Source organism: Lepus europaeus, chromosome 4, assembly GCF_033115175.1.
Source record: "Lepus europaeus isolate LE1 chromosome 4, mLepTim1.pri, whole genome shotgun sequence".
In the NCBI taxonomy this organism is placed as follows: Eukaryota; Metazoa; Chordata; class Mammalia; order Lagomorpha; family Leporidae; genus Lepus; species Lepus europaeus.
In genome coordinates, this window is record NC_084830.1 from 17,781,192 (window position 1) to 17,795,285 (window position 14,094).

General features: G+C 45.6%; 1 protein-coding gene across 2 annotated transcripts in view; it reads left to right on the forward strand.

Annotated features, from left to right (window-relative positions):
- Positions 1 to 13,582, forward strand: part of WASHC5 (WASH complex subunit 5) — a 72,539-nt gene extending 58,957 nt beyond the window's left edge. For both annotated transcript variants that reach the window (XM_062187999.1, XM_062187998.1), the window contains 4 exons: positions 890 to 986; positions 6,021 to 6,174; positions 9,542 to 9,629; positions 13,173 to 13,582. In XM_062187999.1, coding sequence (XP_062043983.1) covers positions 890 to 986; positions 6,021 to 6,174; positions 9,542 to 9,629; positions 13,173 to 13,229 — 396 coding nt within the window. In that variant the 3' untranslated portion in view covers positions 13,230 to 13,582. The remainder of the gene's footprint in view (positions 1 to 889; positions 987 to 6,020; positions 6,175 to 9,541; positions 9,630 to 13,172) is intronic.
- Positions 13,583 to 14,094: the final 512 nt, after the last annotated feature.

The following is a 14,094-nucleotide window of genomic DNA, read 5'->3' on the forward strand; positions in this document are numbered from 1 at the left end:
CTTAGTGCAACTAGTCTTATGTTTTGAAACAGAAATACTGATGACCTTGATTGCCAAGTGTTACTCTTACCCTAGATTACCTTTCTAGAATCTGTAAGGTTTGAAACTCTGAAATGCATTATATGCCTAGGGTTTTAGGTAGACTGTGAAGTCAAATGGTAGCCAACATCTGTTGAATATTTTCTACATATCAAGCATGGATTACCCCCCTAACCCTGGATTATCTCACTTAATCTCACAACTCTGAAATCAGCACTTTTTAGGTGAGGAACCGGAGACGATTCAGGGAGATGAACGACTCCCCCAAGGCTCCATGCTCGGGAGTGGGGGGCCAGGCCATCTGGCCTGTCTCCTAGAGGGTTATGCCATGGCCGTGAAGGCCCCGACTGCACTTCCCGCAGGTTACCTGGGTGGGGGACTGCTCTGTGGCAGTGCACAGGGGAAACCAAATGACGAGGGAGGATTCCTCCTTTCCACGTAGGCGCTGCCGCTCCTGCTCCGTGCATCTTTGCCTTTCCTCTCTCATCTTCTTCCTCCCTCCAGCTCTGCCTCGGTCTTTATTTTGCTCCCAATCCACTCTTCATCACTCCCCCATGTCATGTATTAATGACATGAATGGGATTCAGGAAAAGTCACTGCTGATTTTAAGCAAAATTGTTCTCCATGGAGGGGCCAATAATGATTCCCTGGGTGTGTGATTCAGCTCACTGCAGGTGTTTGTCAGGTTTGGGTCAGAGGAGGGACGTTAAATAAAACTCTAAAGGCAGCAAGTTAGTGGAGCCCTGCAAGTTGTAAGTAGTCTGAACAAACTGAAGCTTTTCATTTGAATGTGTGTTCTCTTACTGTGTACTGTGAAGAAATCATCCACTTCTCTGCTTTCTCTTTGCAGATATACATAACAACAAAGCGCTTGCCCTATTTCCCAGTGGTCAACTTTCTATTTCTGATCGCTCAGTTGCCAAAACTTCAGTACAGCAAAAATCTAGGTACTGTATGACATTTATTTTCTGCAATAAATAACACAGTAGAACAATATCTAATACATAGTTGTTAGTACAGAATATGAGTAGGAGATAGGTTCTTAGTTAAATGCATATTTATGAAGTCCATGTCTTTGTGTCTGAAACGTTAACGCCCAATGCCCCATTATGAAATGTAGTAGACACCAGTTTAAAATCAACCATGTTCACTTTTCCAAGGATTAATTACCCAGTGTGCAGAGTCTGTGGGACCTTTGCTTTGCCTCCCTTCTTTAATGTTTGAGCAGTTGATTATGTTGCGAAGGAAACTTTTTTGGGTTAGGATTCTATCAAACAAGTGTCAAGTGTGTACTGTGATATGAAGAATAACAACATAGTCATGGAAATAGGCTAATACAGGGATATCTGTTTTAATGTATAGATGAGTATATGTCAAAATACAAACAGTGCAGGCCAAAGGTTTTCAATTTATTTGTCCTGTCGAAGAATATAACCCTTATTTTTTTTTTTTTTTTTTTTGGTCATTGTTCAGTTTATTTTGAGCATTTTTATTTAATCCCAGCTATTTCCTCTGTCTGCATAATTGTATCCAACTAAGTAGAAAGTTTTAGAATTCATTGTAGAGTTTAATTAATTTTAAATGCATTATAAGAATATTTCTACAAATGTAATCATGTTATTTCTTAGCCGGAGATTCCAAAGTACATTTCTTCCTTAAAGTATTTCCCTTCCTATTTTATAAGCTTTCTTAGGATAAAAATATAGAATCTCTTTGATGTTTTCATTCTCTGATTCAAAAGTTCTCATTGATCCCAGACGTCACTCCCATGGCAATACTTGTTCCTGCCCCAGGATGCAGAGCATGGTGCCCACCGCGCATCCTTACCACTGGGGAAGGGGGAGCATGTCTGTGTTTGGATTCTGGCTTCACCACTATGCGCCTTTGTGACTTCCATCACAGTACAGTGCTCCACACAGAGTGAATGCTCACCAGGTGCTAACTCCCTTCTGTGTGGGGATCAAATCAGTGTGAAAGGCCATCCCACAACTCAAGGTTCTCAAGATTGAGAGATTGTATTTGTTCTTTGTTGTCCATGTGTTACTTATAAATGTGATTCTTTATCATTGTCAATACACAATGAATCTTATTTTCATTTAAGATTTACTGTTATTCTAAGGTACTACTTCTTTATTATTCATATAGTGAGGATCTGGTACCTTAATTATACAACTGCTTATGTCACTGTTACATAGAATTCCCAGAACTGTAAGCAAAACAAAACAGACACTTTAAACAGCTTAGAAAAGTATCTCTGGCTACATTTTGTTTTATGAATTAGACTGATGGGTTAATACAGGAATCAAACTAAAGAAAAACAGGACTAAGGAAGGAACATCAGTGTGTGTTCTAAAAATATCATTCCATCTTGTGATCATTGTTCTTTTTTGTTTGTTTCCCAAAGAAACCTTTTATTTAAGGAATACAAATTTTATAGGTACAACTTTAGGAATATACTGGTTCTTCCTACCATACCCACCCTCCCACCCCTCCCTCTCCTCCCTCTCTCATTTCCAGTCCCAGTTTCCATTAAGATTCATTTTCAATTTTTATACACAGAAGACCAACTCAATACTAAGTAAAGATTTCAACAATTTGCGCGCACACACACACACACACACAAAACTGAGAACTAGTTTTACAGTTAACTCTCATAATAGAACTCATTAAGGACAAAGGTCCTGCATGGAAAGTTAATGCACAGTGACTCCTGTTGTTAATTTAACAATTAACACTCTTAAATATGGCATCAGCAACCACCCAAGGCCCTTGTCATGAGCTACCTAGGCTATGGAAGCCTTTTGAATCCACAAACTATGTCAGTATTTAGACAAGACCATAAGCAAAGTGGAAGTTTGCTGGGTCTTAGTCCACCCTTACAAGGATGGACTGGGTCCGAGGAAAGGTAAGTGCACTGCTCGCCCGTTTCCCAGCCTCCCGATCCCGGAGACAATCAGACGCATCGGGGAGCCAAGTCTAGCAAGGACTCATTTACCTTTTGCATAATAGTACCTTTTATAGCACAAAACTGCAGAGTCATTGGGGCAGGGCTAAGGACCAACCAATCACTTAAAAAATCACCTTACGGGGGGATTTCTATAGGACTAGCCCTGTGTCTATACACTTGTTACTAGTTTTGTTACCTCCCCTGATGTTGCGCAGCCAATTAGTTTTAGTGGTAAACAACTTTGGATTCCGCCCATCTTACTTCCTCTGGGCGCCATCTTACTTGGCTCCGCGCGGCTCCGTTCTGCGCAGCTCGGGCGGGGGCACCCGGGGGCAGCTGCACATGCGGAGCCCCGGGGCCTGGCCTGGCCTGGCCACGCTCATGCCCCACAGAAGTTCTCTCTGCCCTTCAGAGAAAAGTTCATCCTTCTTTGATGGCCACTGCTTTCTACTGGGGTCTCACTCACAGAGATCCTTCATGCAGAACATTTTTTGCCATACTATCTTGGCTTTCCATGCCTGGAATGCTCTCATGGGCTTTTCAGCCAGACCAGGATGCCTTAAGGGCTGATTCTGAGGTCAGAGTGGTGAGCATTGTTCTTAAGACAATTAAATGTATGCCTGACTTGATGTGCCTTTGCAGAAAGACTTTTTGGGTGTTTTCTTTAGAGGAAGCTTCTGTTGCTGACATGTTTGTCTTCACTGGAAAGGATGATTTCTTCATATTGAGCACTGTTAGACTATGTTTCCATGTACTTTTCTTATATGGTAGGTCTTAAGTCAGCGTTGCCAAGGTCCAAGAAAGGTGATTGATTGTAACTTATTTAGGCATCTCTAGTTTAAGAGATTTCCCAGCCTTCCCAAGAACCCAAATGGAGGGCTCTGTCTGACCAGTTGAACTTTTTAAGAAACTGCCAGCCCTTTGTCCACAGTGGTTGTACCCCTTACACTCCCACCAACAAAGACTCCATATCCTCGCCAGCATTTGATGGTATCACTTTTAAAACTGTATCCATTCTGATGGGTAGAGTGGTGTGGTATCTCATGATAGTTTTAGTTCACCTCCCCCCACGGTTAGTGACGTTGAGCACTTCGTCATGTGCTTACTGGCATTCCCTGTTGCCCTCTCTGCATCTGGTACGGTCTTTTGCTTGTCTTTAAATTGAATTGTTCATTTTTTAATCACAGCATGGGAGTAATTCATTGATGATGGTACAGTTCCTTTGTCAGATACATATATTGTGACTATTTTCTCAAAATCTGTATTTTACCTGTTCATTCTTACTGATGACTTTTTTTTTTTTTTTTTTTTTTTTTAGATTCAGTTATTTGTTAGAGAGAGAGAGAGGCACAGAGAAAGAGCTCTTCCATCTGCTGGTTCACGCCCCAAATGGCCACAACAGCCAAGGCTGGGCCAGGCTGAAGCCAGGAGCTTCATCCAAGTCTCTCATGTGGATGAAAGGGGCCCAAGCACCTGAGCCATCTTTGGCTGCTTTTCCCAGGCCATTACCAGGGAGCTGGATCAAAAGTAGAGCAGGGGCTGGTGCTTTGGTATAGTGGGTAGAGCCGCTGCCTACAGTGCAGGCATCCCATATGGTTCAAGTCCCAGCTGTTCCACTTCTGATCCAGCTCTCTGCTGTTGCGTGGGAAAGCAGTAGAAGATGGCCCAAGTCCTTGGTTCCTGCACCCCTGTGGGAGACTCGGAAGAAGCGCCTGGCTTTGGATCAGCACAGCTCTGGCTGTTGTGTCCATCTGGGAAGTGAACCAGCAGATGGAAGACCTCTATGCCTCTGCCTCTAACTCTCTGCTGTTCAAATATATATATATATATATATATATATATATATATATATATATATTTATAAAGTGGAGTAGGCAGCACATGAACTGGCACCCATGTGGGATGCCAGTGTCACAGGTGGCTGCTTTACCCGCTGCACCACAACACCTGCCCCATTTACTGGCAGCGTTAATAGATTTTTTAATGTTGATGATGTCCAACTAAGCCATTTTTTTCCTTCAAAATTAGTCTTTCCTGTGTCTTATCTAAGAAATCTTATGCCTACTCCAAGGGCATAAACATACTCCCTTAGGTCTTTTTCTAGAAGCTTTATTTCACACCAAGGTCTGGGGTCCCTCTCAAATTATTTTTTGTGTATGGCATGAGAGTAGGGCGCCAGGGTTCATTTTTCCCCTGTGAAACAATTTTGGCACTGTTTGTTCAGAAGATTTCTCTTGGTCCGTTAAATTATCTGGCATGTTTGTGGAAATCCTGTTGACCATACAAGGATAAAACTATTTTAGTCTCTATTCTGTTCCATTGATCTGTTTATCTATCTTTATGCCAATACGGTCTTGATTACTGTAACTTGTTGGTGAGCCTTGAAATTAGGCAATGTAAGACTTCCAGCTTTGTTGCTTTTCAGCATTGTGTTTCCTCATGAAAACCCTAGGCTCTTTCGCTCTTTCTCTTATTTTCCAGAGAATCATCCAGGTAGAAGGTGAGAGACCCCAGATTCTGGCAGAACTCCTTAGTGAGAAAGCCGGCTTCGGCACTCACTCACCTTATAACTTTCCGCCTTCCATCCTGCTGACTTCTGCAGGCTGTTTGCTTGTGTAATGCTCACATGATGTGCGGAGAGACTTGTGACTTATTTTATCCTGCACTTCAGGTGTTCTGACACGGAACAGTAGTTCAAGCATCTAGGAAGTCATGCTGTCATTAACAGAAGTCAGTGACGGGGGATTTTTATTTCCTCCCTTAGATTTACCTAAATCTTTAGAAAGCCTCAGCAGTCACATACAGAAGAGGCAGTAATGATGGGGAAAGTTGGTGGCCGCCATGTTGTTTTGAATCCCCTGAAGCACCAGACTGCGCCGCCCGCCTGTAGGCAATTCACCGTGGTCCTTGCCTGCCAGGTTGTCCCCTGCAGGTGGCAACGACGTGGCCCCGAACATTTCGCCGCTCACGAGAGTCGTCGTGGGTGAGTGTCGCCTGAGTCCTTCACCTGCCACTGTGATCTGTCCCCTCGCAGGAATGGTCTGCCGCAAGCCCGCCGACCCCGTTGATTGGCCGCCGCTCGTCCTAGGGCTGCTCACCCTGCTGAAGCAGTTTCACGCCCGCTACACGGAGCAGTTCCTGGCGCTGATCGGCCAGTTCATCCGCTCCACAGTGGAGCAATGCACAAGGTACAGATGACCCAGCAGGGATAAACGGAACTTAAGTCACAAAACTTTGCCTACCAAAGTCCTCTTAAGTATGTCCCTGGCAGAGATGGGCAATGGCCGTGTGCCCTTCTGGGGAGAGCGAGTCGGAGCACGTCCCCTTGTTTGGGACCCTTGAAGTTGCGCCCATCCTAGGTCCCCCGGCCAGAGGAGCCCCTTCGGGTGCCTTTGCGTCCGTACCAGCTTCCCTGCTGTTCAGCTGTGAGGGGAGCAGAAGCAGATCCAAGTACTGGGGTTCCAGCCACCCCCATGGGAGACCTGGGTGGCCCAGCCCTGGCCGTTGTGGCCACTGGGGGAATGAACCGGTGGATGGAAGATCTCTCTCCCTGTCTCTCTTTCTGTGTGTCTCCTCTCTCTGTAACTCTGCCTTTCAAATAAATCTCAATTGACCTCCCTCCAAGCACACTGAATCAGCTCGGAGACATCCCTGACAGGGAGTCAGCCTCTGTGGAGCGTTCCCTGATCAGACACTTGCTACCACTTAAGGCAATGCAGTGCACCGGTAGAGTTGTTTCTCTCATTGCAAAGGTCTCTCTTTAAATATATATATATGTATATATATATTTATTTGAAAGAGTGAAAGGGAAAGGCAGAGAAATCTTCCATCCAGGGGTCCACTCCTCAAATGGCTGCAATAGCCAGAGCTGGGCCTGTCCAGAGCTGGCGCTTCTTCCAGGTCTCTTTCGTGAGTGCAAGGGCCCAAGGACTTGGGCCATCTTGTGCTGCTTTCTCAGGCTCATTAGCAGGGAGCTGGATCAGAAGCGGAGCAGCCAGGACTTGAACCGTTGCCCACATAGGATGCCAGCACTGCAGCTAGTAGATTTACCTGCTACACCAAAGCACTGGCCCCAGAAAGGTCTCTTTATTTATTTATTGGAAAGAGATTTCCACAAGTGCTCCCATTAGCCAAGGCTGGGCCAGGCTGCAGCCAGGAGCCTAGAACTCAATACAGGTCTCCCACATCGGTGGCAGGGGTCCAAGTACTGGGGCCATGACCCCTACCTCCCAGAGTGCACCCGCACAGGGAGCTGGAGTCAGAAAGTGGAAAAGCCTGGGCTCAAACCCAGGCGCTTCAGTTAGGGATACAGGCATCCCAGGCAGCATCTTAACTGCCGTGCCAGGCACCCACCCCCATTAGGAAGTTCCCGATGTGGTGATTAGAAACCCACATCTCTGAACATGTCAGCTAGTGAGCTTTTTTTCTAGCCTCTGAAATTACACAGAAAAAAACGTAGCCTCACTTCTCGGTGGCATCGCTCCAGTCCTTGAGTCGGCTCTTGCCTTTTCTTCCTCCTGCTCCTGATGTTTGGTAGCTCAGAGACTGTTCCATAGGAGAGCTCCCCTGGGTTTTCCAGTCTGTTACTGGCCATGTAAAACATGGCTTCCTGAGGCAAATACAGCCCTCCCCTTAGAGTGGGGAGTTTGTCTTGTTTTGTTTTAAAGATTTTATTTATTTATTTGACAGGTAGAGTTACAGTGAGAGGGAGAGACAGAGAGAAAGGTCTTCCTTCCATTGATTCACTCCCCAAATGGCCTCCATGGCCAGCGCTGCACCGATCCAAAGCCAGGAGCCAGGTGCTTCTCCTGGTCTCCCATGGGGTGCAGGGCCCAAGCACTTGGGCCATGCTCCACTGCACTCCCGGGCCACAGCAGAGAGCTGGCCTGGAAGAGGAGCAACCGGGACTAGAACCCGGTGCCCACATGGGATGCCAGCGCCACAGGCGGAGGATTAACCAAGTGAGCCACGGCGCCGGCCCCAGACTGGGGAGTTATGAAGGGTGCTCATCCTGGGCTCTCCGTGAGTGGCGGTGCGCCCGGGATTGCAGTAGTAGAATCTGGGACTCCATCGCGTGCAGTGGCTCATACTGCCTTTGCATTCCTTTCAATCCTCACGTCTCCCCCCGAGCTGCAGTCAGGCCAGTTCCTCCACATCTTAGTTAACGAGCAATAAACAAACATCAGATGTTTTTCTAGAATGTATGGTCAGACTCGTTTCAAAAAGTAGATTTCTTTTAAAAACTTGAAGAAAGAAGGTTTGTAAGGAGGGAGAGATGTCACAAATGAAGTTCTGGCCTTCACACAGTGAGTCTGCGGGGAAGGTGCAGTGGGCCCCTGAACACCTGGTGCGTGGGCACAGGCCCGTGGGGCGCCGGTGGCCTTCCTTCCCTGGCCCCAAGCACAGCGAACCCCCAGGCACCAGTGGAGCAGCTGAACTGTCCCAGGAGCAGTCGTGCACGAGCCCTCTCACAAGCAGCCAATCCGCAGAGAAAGAGGTCAGCAAATCATTACCATGAGGTTCGTTCATGAGCAAATGCAGTTGGTACAAACGTCGGAAATACTGTTAACACCTAAAAACTCCTCTGATAGAAACCAAGAGTGGAAGCTCTGTACGAGTCTGTGGTGTGCTTTGTACAAGGGCACTTCAAAAAGTTTGAGGAAAATGGAATGCAAAGTAAGTTTATTTTGGTGTAACAACATTTTGCTCTCTGGGAGGGAGGGTTGGGGAAAGGTCGGTTGGAGGTACTAAGTTCATGGTTAGCAGTAGAGAGTGTCTGGTGTCGTGTTGCACAGTAGGGCAGCGGTAGATCATGATGATACACTGCGTGTTCCTCTAAAAAAAAAACACAAGAAAGGATTTTTGAGTGTTTTCCCCATCAAGAAATGCTAAATAGGTGGGCAGATAGATTGGACATTAAGCAGTGTATCCATGTATACATGGTATGCCATATAAGTCTGTACAGTTCTTATAATCAGGTAAACATTTTTTGAAATCCATGCCTAATTCATAATACACATTTGTCATGAACATCTTGAAGAGCCTCCAATCCCCCCGCCCCCATAGGCCTAGATTATACTTGGTGGGAAGCTGGCACGCAAGCAACCAGGGCGTGAAGAGGCTCGCAGGACGGTCTCCGGTGTCTTGAGAGCACACCGGGAAGGGCTCTGCCAGGCAGTCAGGGAGGCCTCCACAGAGGCAGCAGTGGCCCAGTGGGACAGGAAAACCAGTGGCAAGTGTGCCCCCAGGTCAGGTGCACAGTCTGCAGGGCTGGGGCTGGGACCGCCAGGGGCTGCGTCGGGAGGCATGGCCGGGGAGCAGAGCGAGAGGAGGCCGCAGGGCTAGGGTGTGCGGGCCCTGGTAAGGCAGAGGGGGCTGCCGAGAATTGGCCCTGCAGGGCAGGCCCCCGGAGGCCTGTGAGCAGGCTGGCGACAGGCAGGAAGCACCAGGGGGTTCTGGACCCGTCTGCTCACTGTCCCGTGTTCAGTCTGCATTTTGACCCAGGGCCTGAGGTGTACTGGGCGGGGCCTGGATGCACACCGTCCTCTCTTGCAGCCAGAAGATCCCGGAGATGCCTGCCGAGGTCGTGGGCGCCCTTCTCTTCCTGGAGGACTACGTCCGCTACACAAAGCTGCCCAGACGGGTAAGTGAGAAGACGCTGAAGGACAGTCTGGAATGACCCAGCAGTGGCCCTGGGTCACCCAGTGGGTGCCTGCCACCTCTCAGCCTTCCGCGGCCGCTCTGCCTACCTTCTCTGCCAGGCCAGGTGCTTTGCCAGAGGCCGGCTCTACCACAGCCTCCCTCCCGCTCCTCTCACGTTCCCTCGCACACCTCCCCCGTCTCAGGCCAGGGAAGGGCAGGACTCCCAGCTGGTAGACGTCTCTCAGATGGCCAAGGTCAGGAAACGGCCACACGCAGTTTGTTCTTTCTCTCGCGCTGACCTGGTTCCTACAGCGAGTTTGCGTATTCACGCCACAGCTAGTCCCATGCAGCTACTGTTTCCGCAAGGAGAGACTGTGTTTTCCTACTAAGAGATTCTTTCCTTTTCCTTTATCACTAGGAATTCTACTTTTTTGCCTGAAAGTGGAAAAATTGATACTAAAATACAAGAGATGCTGAAAAAAAATCATTTCTCATTTTTAAAAATTAGGTTAAGGATTAAAGGTAGTTTTTCTTAATATATATAATGAAAGCTGGAGATGGCCTTTCTTTTTTTTTAAAGATTTATTTACTTATTTGAAAAGCGGCCTGAGCTGTGCCCATCCAAATCCAGGAGCCAGGAGCTTCTTCACTTCCAGGTCTCCCGGGCAGGTGCAAGGGCCCAACGACTTGGGCCATCCTCTACTGCTTTCCCAGGCCATAGCAGAGAGCTGCATCAGAAGTGGAGCAGCGGGGACTCGAACCGGCGCCCATGGGATGTCAGCACTGCAGGCAGCAGCTTTACCTGCTTTACCACAGCGCTGGCCCCAAGGATGACCTTTTAAAAAGTAACTAGTAGTGTCATGCTTAATAATGAAACAGTAGTGGCATTCTCCTGAAAGTCAAGGCTGTGAAAGTGGTAAGATGGTATCTTGCTGCTACTTTTGCTGTCCAGGAGCAAGATCATCAAATAAGAAGTGCAACTAAAATGCATATTAGGATGAAGACAAACTACACATTATTTATTGAAGATGTTACTGTCTTCCTTGAACATCCAATAGAATGATATGAGCAAGCTGGTTACAGAATAAATGTATAAAGTACACTAATAACCAATTTAAAATATAACATGTAAAAGGTTCCATTCATAGAAATAGCTGTGAAAGGGGCCAGCGTTGTGTGGTGTAGCCGTGAAGCTGCAATGCTGGCACCCCATATGGGTGCTGATTTGTGTCCCGGCTGCTCTACTTCTGATCCAGCTCCCTGCTAATGGCCTGGGAAAAGTAGCAGAGGATGGTCCAAGTGCTTGGGCCCCTGCTACCCATGTGGGAGACATGGTGGCTTCTGGCTATTGCAGCCATCTGGGGAGTGAATCTCTCTCTTGGTCTCTGCTTCTTTCAGATAAATGAATAAATCTTCAAAAAAAAAAAAAACTGAAATGATACAGTTGATAACTGAATAACTTCTAAAAGGATTATGAAAAACAATTTAGAAAAAATATACAATTTTGAAACATGAAAGCTGCAATTTAGAAAAAATACAATTTTGAAACATGAAAGCTGCAATTTAGAAAAAATACAATTTTGAAACATGAAAGCTGAATGAGAACTTTTGAATATTATAGCAATATCATTTTTCTAATTTATAGATTTACTGCAAAATCCACATAAACTTTTAAATGTTTTTTTAATTTCATAGGACTTGGGCTAGAATAAGACTTTTAAAGATAATAAAACATCTTGTAAAACTACAAAAATAAAAAGTGTGGTACTGATAGGAAACTCAATGGTAGCATCAGTGGATAGGAATATATGGCCTAGAAACAAATTTTGTGCATGCAATTATATAAAAGGAAAAATAGCATCTAAAACTCCCTCAGAAGGGAATATTAGTCCATAAAGCTGAGACAGTTACTTCATTTTGTGCTGAAAAACTAGCAAGGTAGGGGCTGGCATTGTGGCACAGCCAGTTAAACCACTGCTTACAAAGTCAACAACCCCTATGAGAGCGCCAGTTCAAGTCCCGGCTGCTCTACCTCAGAACCACTTCCTGCTAATGTACTTGGGCAGAGAGCAGAAGATAGGCCAGTGCTTGAGCCCCTGCCACCTAAGTGGTAGGCCAGGATGGAATTTCTGGCTCCTGGCTTCAGTCTGGCCGCCATTTGGGGAGTGAACCAGTGATTGGAAGATGTCTCACTTTTTGTCTCTCCCTCTGTTTCTCTGCCTTTCAAGTAAATCTTTAAAAAAAGAAAAAGCTAGTTAACCCTTTGTATCATCCTTGTTATCAAAATAAGTTATTGATAGACATGAAATATGAAGCAAATAAATCAGAAATTTTAGATGGCACTGTATTGCCTCTTATTACCCCCCAGGCATAATACCAAAGGAAGAAACTGTAAACAAACTTAGAAATACTGAAGGTAACCAAAAACATTATCAAGTGTGTCTTAATTTTAAAAAAAGACAAAATGGGAAACATTTATAAAGGACCAGTGTCTGATTTATAATGTGTTTTTCCAGCTCCATAGGAAAAAAAGACTACTAAGCCCGTAAAGGATAAATAATCGGGCAAAGGATATTAACAGGCAATTTTCAGGACAAAAAACAAAATGTTGGGCCCCAATGCTTGTTAGGGTTTGGAGAAATGGCATTTCTCAAGGCTGTTGAATTGGAGTGTAAATTGGCTTGGCCTTTGGGAACAGTAATTTAGCTCTCCCTATTTTAAAAAAAGTTTTGTAATATGCTCGCTCTGAGTCCTGCTTTTCCACCTCAAGGGGTTTACCTCCTGGATATATGTGCAGAAGTTCACCAAGATAGGTGTGCAAGGATGCACGTAATGTAAGACCTGGTGGAGGCGAAGGACCCTAGATTAGACGACCCCAGTCTTTGTGTGGGATAGTGTGCATAACGTGGAAGAATGCAAAGCTGTTTTAGTTTTCCTGAAGGGATTATCGTGAGATTACTTTTTTATGCTCTCTACAGTAGCTTAACTTCCTGTGACTAGCAGGTGACATTGAAAACATACTCAGCTCCAGCACTTGGAAATCACCCAGTGCTACATCTGACCCCTCCCCCAGACCCGTTGCAGCCTTCTCAGAACTCTGAAGAATATGTAGGGACGTATTTCCCGCCTACTCTTGCCCCCCTCTGGCCTCAGTTGCTCACTGGTCCCCGCCCACAGCCACTTCCCAGACCTCCTGTTCCTCCTCAGTTGGTCTTGGTCGTTAAGTTAATAAAGTAGGTTATGTGATCTAACCCCACCTCGTAGTACTTCCCAGAGGCATAATATCCCTAGATCAGAATGCCTCTACAGGCTCAGGAGCTCACGGTTGGAGGCAGGGGAAGCTCTATATATACACCTCCCCTCAAGTTCACAGTGCCAGAGGACACCAGAAACAAAGTGGCTATTTCAGCTGGAATCCCCCCATGTGAGTCCAGCTCTTCCCTGTAATCCACCCTGCTCCAAAGGAGATCTTTTCATGAATTTCCATATGGAAAATCTTGAGCCTGGTTCTACTTAAACACTGTGAATTACTCTTGTTTTTCAGGTTGCTGAAGCACATGTGCCTAATTTCATTTTTGATGAATTCAGAACAGTCCTATAACTTTTTTCTCCTATTTCTTCAATGAAAGGATCATCCCAAAATCTTCCCACCATCACTAAAATGAATTTGGAAATGAAAAAACCTCAACTGTAAATATAACTGCATATTTTCCCTCCACTGTGGGAAACATCAGACATTCTGGGTAAGATGTATCTCACGGCACTAGTTAATATAATTAATACTGTTTAAATCATGGTATTCTATACAATTTATATCATGTAGAAGCAGAACACATTTTTGTACTGCCTCTTATAAATGCTGAATGTAACTGTTATGTATAAATCCATTTAGTTTTATGTTCTAAAGAACTATTTGTGCAACTCCAGATTTTCAGTAAAATAGAATTGCCAGTACCCAAAGTCGTCCTTCTGCTTTTGATTAAAAACTATATATTCACTCTCTTAAAACCCTGTTGGGAAGGTAAGAGATGGCCCTGCAAGGTACTATGGCCCACCCATGATAGCCTGGTAGGCACCTGGGGACAGCTAGAACAGTAGCAAATGTAGTGACCACAATCTGCCACAGAAGTTTCTTCATGTCCAAGGTTCACGGCCCTCTGACAAAACCAGATATTCCTTACCCTCAGCTGCTCGTTCTAGCCTTTCTCTGTACCTCCTGAGCCCTGCCCCGAGGCCCTAAATCCATATTGGTATCCATAGCTTCATTTTCCCCTTTTCTGGTGGCTGTTAACCACTTAGCTTGTACCTCCCTCAAAATCCCAACTCATGTCTGCATAAAAATTACCCCAGAAAGGAAGCTACCATCCTCCTGCAGCAACATGAACATCAAAAACTTGAATGTCACACGAGAAATATTTCAGCCCTGAATCTAGAGCTGGCGGTGCCCTTCTCTGGAGAGAACAAGT